Here is an 8,255-nt window from a genome sequence, read left to right on the forward strand (position 1 = left end):
GATTTCATATATTTATGTTTTCTTCAGCTGAAGTATTTCTAGAAAACATTAAGCAAATATTTATAAAGTATTATATTTTATAATTACTGTCTCCTTGTTACTGGGTTTGATATGAAGGATATAATGATGACATGCACATTTTTTTCATAGTTGAGATTCAGAAACATTGAAGTAACAGATCCAATAATAAATTTTGCTGTGTTTGCAACATTTCAGATAGGTTGTGTATTTGCAGAAAATTATTATACACCAGCACATACACACACACATAGAGACACAAAGAGGATTAATAAGTTCTCTTTTTAACTAGCTCTAAGAAACAAGCCGACCACACAAGCATGAAAAGGGCAAGCAACTGCTGAAGACACTGAATTCAAGTGACTATCTCACTGGGTCTGAGGACTCATTCTTCCAACAATTCCAGTCTGTTTTAGAGGTTTATCAACATTCTAAAAACAAAAATGTTATGAATAAACCACTCACTCTCATTTATGGGTTTTCTTTAACATAATTTCTCCTGGTTCTTGACTCAAACTCAGACAATAACAAGTTCACATTCTTTTCCAGAAGAGAGAAATAGTACTCAGATGTGCCTGATGAACATCGTTGCAATTTTCTTTTTGACAATGGTGTAAATCCCTTATAATTGAGGTCTCTAATACTGAGTTTGGTACAAAGACAAAGACCACAAATTAATCTGTTCACAGTGGTAAATTTGATTTTTAAAATTGTTTTAGAGTCTGTTATGGATTGAATTGTATCTCTCAAAAATATATGCTACAAATGGGCAATCTACTTCCATAGTGATAGCACCTCGGAAACCCAAGGAGGGGCCGCTATGAATCGGGCTGACTTGATGGCACATAACAACAACAACAACATTAAGAAATCAAAGAAATCAAATGACATAATGCATTTGGCAAATCTGCTACCAAAAAAAAGAAAGAAAAAAGAAAAGAAAAACCACTTTAAAAGTGTTAAAGAGCAAAGATGTCACCTTGAAGACTAAAGTGCCCCTGACCCAAGCTCTTTTGGTTCTCTAGTTCTGCTTTAACAGAAAAATGCTACAAGTAGATGGCTTTAACAAACAGGAAATTTATTATATTTTAGTTTAGGAGGCTAGGAGTTCAAGTTCAAAGTGCTAGCCCTAGGGGCTGGGTGAAAGTCTCTCGATCTTGGGTTTCAGTGCTGCCTCCTGCACCTGGCCTATGGAACTGAAGCCTTCTCTTAACTCAGACAGCTGCTGGCTGCTGAGGCTGACAAACCCAAGGTTGACAAGTAAAATGGCACTGTCCCCAAATTATCAAGCAACATTGCAGGTCACTTGTTCAAGTCCAGAAACAATCTCAATGTCAGCAGACAACATGGCAGGCCACTGAAATGAAGACAGCCAAATGCAGGATTTTGATTTGCCAAAAAGCTTGAGATTTTTCTCAAAGCTTTTTCTTATTTACTGGAAGCAGACCACATCTCTAAGGCAGCTACTCCGCTGCTCACCATAGATCCCACCATGAAGCTGATTGCCAGTCTCATAAGGGGAAATAACAACATCTAGCTGCCCAGTTACTCAAAACCAGTTCCAGCCAAGTTAACACACAACCTTAAATATCGCACCTCATACACATGTGCAAGCTGGACAATGAATTAAAAAGACTGAAGAATTGATGCATTTGAGTTACAGTGTTTGTGAAGAGCATTGAATATATCATGGACTGTCAAAAACAAACAAATCTGTCTTGAATGAAACAGCTGGCATGCTAATTAGAAGAAGATAGCAAGACTTCACTTCTTGTACTTTAATCATGTTGTCAGGATGGACCAGTTCCTGGAGAAGGATATCAGGCTTGGTAAAACAGAGGGTCAGCAAAAAGAGGAAAACATTCAAAAGGATGTAGTGACATAGTGGGTGTAAAAAATGAGTTCAAACATTAGATTGTATCCTTGGATTGTGAGGATGGAACGGGACCAAGAAGTATTTTGTTCTTTTATACATGCTGTCCTTTGAGTTAGACCTTATGGAGCAGTTCTATTCTGCACACATGGCTTACCATGAGTCAAAATCAATTGGATGGCAACTAACAACAACAATATGCAACATAAACCCCCTGTCCCTGTATTCTAGGCAGCCTTTTGTCTCTCAGTCTCAAATTATACCTTTCTTAGGGTCTCAAGACCATGGAGAGCCATTTAGATTGAATAGTAGTATTTATACATGCAAAGGAAACAAGTGAAAGAATAGAGGAAATGCTCCTGACCATAAAGCCTTGCAATTTTGTTCTTCCTTAATATTTGTAGGAGGTAAGAATAGTTATCTGTTGCTATTATTTACCTTGCCCTTTGGCTTCTCTAAAGAATAAACACCACCAATCAAAAAAAAAAACACTGCCATAGAGTTGGTTCCAACTCAAAGTGACCTCTCCTCCTTGGGTTTCTGAGGCAGTATCTCCATGGAAGTAGATTGCCTAGTCTTCCTTCCAAGGAGTGGTTTCTGGATTTGAACTGCCAACCTTCTGGTTAGCAGTCAAATGCCTTAAGCACTTCACCACCAAAGTTCCTCTCTAGAGAATACAAAAACCAAAACCAAACTCACTGCCATCCAGTCGATTCCAATTCATAGTGACCCTGTTTGGGTTTCTGAAGGTGTAAATCTTTACAGAAGTATATTGCCCAGTCTTTCTCCCAAGGAGTGACCTTTAGGTTTGAACCACCAACCTTCTGGTTAGCAGTCAAATGCTCTAGGCACTACTCCACCAGAGCTCCTTTCTCTAAAGAATGTTCTTGTTATGTGCCATCAAGTCCTCCTTGGGTTTCCACAGCGGTATCACTATGGAAGTAGATTGCCCAACCTTCCTTCCGAGGAGTGGCTGCTGGGTTTGAACCACCAGCCTTCTGGTTAGCAGTCAAGTGCCTTAGGCACTATGCTACCAGAGCTCCTACTCTAAAGAATAGAGGTACTCAAATAATCTGCATCTGCTACTGCTCTGGCTGGCTCGTGGTTGAGAGTTTACAGTGTGTGTATGTGTGTATGTATGTGTATGGAGGGTGTCTCTTCCTACAAACACATAATCTATCTGAAATGCTGCAACCACAGTATAAGTTATTACTTGATCCATTATATCTACTACACAATTTCCCCATTTTCCTATTAGTATTTGAAGGACGATATCAAAACTTTTCATAACTGGTCCTATATTATGGTATGAGTCTGACTCTTTTACCAAGTTTTAGGTATCTTTTAGGTCCATGTATTATTTATTATTATGTAACAAATTACCCCAAAATCACACACATTTTTTTTTTTTTATCTCACACAGTTTAAAGTGTAGGAATCCAGGAATAACTTGTTGCACTGAAGAGGTTAGCTGAGGCTGTAGTCTTCTTCAGTCCTCATTGGGATCTACTTCCAAACACTCATATAGCTGATACCTGTAGGCTCAATTCCTCATTATGCAGCCCTTTCCATAGGGCTGTTCTCACACAAGTGAATAAATCAACAGGGAGAGAAAGAGGCCAGGACAAAGGCCACATTCTTTTTATGCCTTAGTTTTATAGTCACATATCATCACTTCTGCATTATTCTATTTGTTAGAAATGTGTCACAAGTGAGCCCATACACTAAGAAAAATGAATTAAATCCTAACTCTTAAAGAGAAGTGTTTTAAATAATTTTTAGACATGTATAAAATCACAACAAATTGTTTCTTATTAATTAACAACTCCTACAAATCAACTAATCTTTCTATACTCAGTTAATACCTCTTGATTTGAGTTCACTTATATAAGTTAATTCAACTAAATACCATTAGGCAGCCAAGATAAGGAAATCATGTTTTCAATTCCCATTTATATATTTTGACCTTTTCTTTTACATATGATGAAGTCAAATTTAAATTTAATTATGGCATACCTTGAGTTTTATAGAATCAAAACAGATGCTCACAAAAGCTCAGGAAAAGATTTTTGATAGCATCAATTCTTCTCTACTCAGAACAAGAATGTTTACCCGCTTGTAAGAGATTCCAGAATATAATCATTTCAGAGGGAAGAATGTAATGGGCAGTAATAAGACCATTATAAATACATGGAGAAAATTTTACTTTATATAGATTAAAGAAAGACATTCTAGGTGGTGATTTTATTGGTACTCCTAATCTCTGAAGACATAAACCTATGTACACATCTTCTAAATGTATGTATTTAATGCTTAAAGACGCATTGTAAATTTTTGAGGCCAAGGATCCTGAAAACACATATCCAGTTCCAGAACAAAAATCTGGGTATGGATCTTGAGGATAGATATCCATTGGCATGTACCACTTGCTATTAGAATTTCGTATAGGTGAAGCATTTCTCATAGGAAAGCCACTGAAGTAAAGCTCTGAAGGTGAAATTGTAACTAAGAGCTTTTGTATCAGAGTCTCTGTATTAACAAACACATCTGTGTCAGTTTTCATGACAAAATGTGCATTGGGACAATAAAAAGTAACCCATTTTATACCCATAAGAACTTTATGGGTTAGGTTGTTATAGGTATCTTGAAAGTCCTGCTGAATAATATCATGATACTTACTACTTTCTTGCATTATGTTTTCAGTGCTATATTCTTTCTGAACACCCAGCATGAATAGGCGAACCACATGATATCCTGGTACCACAGTTTCATTTCCCCAGGTGTTCCTGATGCTGTCTCTGTGTGAACTTTCATTAGGTTGAGAACAGATTAAAAACACCAGAAATGGTGTTTTTCCTTTACATTTGTTTTCTTCATTGATAAGAAATTCATAAGGCTGAGGATACATGTGTTTTTCATTGGTTTCCTGAGTCAGTTTAGTGGTATTTAAATTATTCTTCACAGAAAGTGGACAATTAATAAACATATTCATTGTGGGAGAGTTTGTTTCTTTGATTTCCTTAATGGCTAAAGTTCTTTCTTTTAGTGCATTTTTGTTGTGAAAATTTAGAACAAATTCTTTTGCCACTATAAATGGAGCTAAAAGTGTACTAGATTTGGACACCAGAGGTATAAAAATTAAATAGGTTATCCCTAAGCAGAGGGTACCAATTAAGAAAGATAGTTTTATGAAAAATAAAGAATATATAGTTATTCTTCTTATGTGAGCCATGTTTCATAACTTTTTCAAGTATCCATAGGAATTTGATATATTGGGGTAGAGAAATTATATTCAGCAGTAAGACATTTATTTTCCTTAGTTAGAAAATGTGATTTTTTTTCCTGTTTCTCTTAATCCTTTGCATTATAGATAGGGTGAAGTCAAATTTGGATCTGAAAATAATGATATATCCTGAGTTTCATATAATCAAAACAAATGATCCTGGAATATGATTATATGCCCACCAAAGTTTTTTGATGACATCATTGATTCTTCTTGTTTTAGAACAAGAATAATCTGACCTAAGGAATAAAAACAATATATAGTTAATACACTGTATAAATACAGAATAACACCATAGAGCACAATGTGTAATAACAACATGCATAACAAAAGCAAAACAAGACCTAATAAATCATTAGCAATATTTTTTTTCTGTCAGGAGGAATACTCTATTTTTCTTACCCTTCTATTTCATTTTAAATAGTGGAAAGGGTAATCTGGTTTGTTACGTACAGGACAAGGTTTGGTCAATTTTTAATAGTGACAAGCATTATAGATTGAATTATGTCCCTCAATAACATGTGTTATAAATCCTAACCTCTATGCCTGTAAATTCTGTATAAACCAATGGCTAAAGCCAATGATGAAAAATTGAAGATTTTTACCAACTTCTGCAATCTCAAATTGACCAAACATGCAATCAAGATATATTCATTATTGCTGATGATTGAAATGCAAAAGTTGAAAACAGAGAAGAACCATCAGTAGTTGGAAAATATGGCCTTGGTTATAGAAATGGCATTAGAGATGACATGATAGAATTTTGCAAGACCAATGACTTATTCATTGCAAATACCTTTTTTCAACAACATAAATGGTGACTATACCCGTGGGCCTAGCCAAATGGAATACACAGAAATCAAATCAACTCCATCTATGGAAGGAGAAGATGGAGAAGCTCAAAACCATCAATCAGAACAAGACTCGGGCCTCACTGTGGAGCAGACTATCAACTGCTCATATGCAATTTCAAGTTGAAGCTGAAGACAATTATATCTACAAGGGCCAAAATATAATGTTTAGTATATCTTACTTAAAGTCAAAGACCATCTGAAGAATAGATTTGATGCACTGAACTCCAGTGACAGAACTCCAAATGAGTTGTGGGATGACATCAAGAATATCATACATGAGGAAAGCAAAAGGTCATTGTGTTAGGCTGGGTTGTCTAGAGAAGCAAAACCAGTGAAGCTTATGTATACATACAGAGAAAGAGAAATTTATCTTAGGGAAATGGCTCACAAACTTATAGAATTTGGCAAACTGTAAGTTCTTGGATCAAATGTCAAGCTGCAGCCTTTTCTCAACTCATGCAGCTGCAAGGGCTGATAAGCTCAAGGTTAGTCAGGCAGTATACTGGCTGTTGACTCCAATGAATGATGAATCCAAGATCTACAGGCTGATGGTGGATTGTTCATTCATGGACAGTTGTAGGCAGCACAACAGGATCCCAATGCACAGAAGAGTTTCTCTTTTCCTAGGATGTCTCTAAATATATTGGAAGCAGGCCACACCTCTAGGGAAACTCACTTTCAACAGATTGGCTGCTCAAAACATATACATCCAATCCCATCATGGGAATAACCCACATCACAATTGCTTATCATACAGAATTATGGTCCAGTGAAATTAACACACAGCTCCAACTATCACTCATTAAAAAGGAAAGAAGAAAAGACCAAAATAGATGTCAGAAGAGATTCTGAAAATTGCTCCTGAATGAAGAGTAGGTAGAACAAAAGGAAGAAATGATGAAGTAAGACATCTGAACAGAAGATTTCAAAAAGTGGCTCAAGAAGGCAAAGTAAAGTATTATAATGAAATGGCAAAGACCTGGAGTTGGAAAATCAAATGGGAAGGATTCATTCAGCATTTCTCAAACTGAAAGAACTGAAGAAAAATTAAAGCCTTGAATTGAAATATTGAAGGATTCTATGGACAAATTATTGAAAATGCAGGAAACATCAAAAGAAGATGGAAGAAATACACAGTCACTGTACCAAAATGTATTGGTCAATGATTGACCATTACAGGAGGTAGCATGTGATCAAGAACCAATGGTATTGAAGGAAGAAGTTCAAGCAACACTGAAGGAATTGGACAAAAAAAAAAAAGACTTCATGAATTGAAGGAATACCTTTTGAGATATTTCAACAATGCCAGAAGCACTCACTCATCTATGCCAAGAAATTTGGAACACAACTCTCTGGCCAACCAACTGGAAAAGATCAATTTTTGTGCCTATTCCAAAGAAAGGTGACTTAACAGAATGCTGAAATTATTGAACAATATTATTAATACCACATGTAAGTAAAATTTTGCTGAAAATAACTCAAAAATTGTTGCAGCAGTACATTGACAGGAAACTGCCAGAAAGTCAACCAAATTCAGAACAGGACATGGAATGAGGGATATCACTGCTGATGTCAGATGTGTCTTGGCTGAAAGCAAAGGAAACAAGAAAAAAATGTTTACTTGTGTTTTATTGACCGTGCAAAAGCATTCAACTGTGTGGATAACAACAAATAATGGACAACTTTAGGTAGAATGGGAATTCCAGAACACTTACTTTTGCTTGTGAAGAACCTGTACATAGACTGAGAGTCAGTCTTTTGAACAGAATAAAGGGACATAGCATAGTTTAAATTTAAGGAATATGTGTGTCAGGGCTGTATTCTTTTACTATACTTATTCAGTCTTCATGTTGAGCAAACAGTCCAAGAAGCCATACTATATGAAAAACAACATGGGATAAGGATTGGAGGAAGACTCATCAATAACTTGCAACATGCAGATGACACTTTCAGTTCCTTGCTGAAAGTGAAGACTTGAAGTACATATACAAAAATCAAAGACTGCAGTCTTCAGTATGAATTATACCTCAACATAAAGAAATAAAAAATCCCCAAAACTGGACCAAAAAGATTGAGGTTGTCAAGGATTTCGTTTTACTTGGATTCACAATTGTTGTTGTTGTTATGTGCCGTCAAGTCAACCTCGACTCATAGCGACCCCTCCTTGGGTTTCCGAGGCAGTATCACTAAGGAAGTAGGATTGCCCAACCTTCCTTCCGAGGAGTGG

At 36.1% G+C, this 8,255-nt stretch overlaps 1 protein-coding gene across 1 annotated transcript; it reads right to left on the minus strand.

The window, feature by feature from the left end:
- Positions 1-3,980: 3,980 nt before the first annotated feature.
- On the minus strand, positions 3,981-4,883 carry LOC103212886 (beta-1,3-galactosyltransferase 2-like). The gene has a single exon (XM_007958813.1). It carries the CDS (start codon positions 4,881-4,883, stop codon positions 3,981-3,983), a length of 903 nt encoding a protein of 300 aa, XP_007957004.1.
- Positions 4,884-8,255: the final 3,372 nt, after the last annotated feature.

This window comes from Orycteropus afer, unplaced genomic scaffold, assembly GCF_000298275.1.
Source record: "Orycteropus afer afer isolate SDZICR_OR568_19922 unplaced genomic scaffold, OryAfe1.0 scaffold01142, whole genome shotgun sequence".
Taxonomy (NCBI): Eukaryota; Metazoa; Chordata; class Mammalia; order Tubulidentata; family Orycteropodidae; genus Orycteropus; species Orycteropus afer.

Bases quoted from the DNA above. Each gene is read 5' to 3' on its own strand.
- LOC103212886 (XM_007958813.1), bottom strand. From the start codon at position 4,883: ATGAATATGTTTATTAATTGTCCACTTTCTGTGAAGAATAATTTAAAT.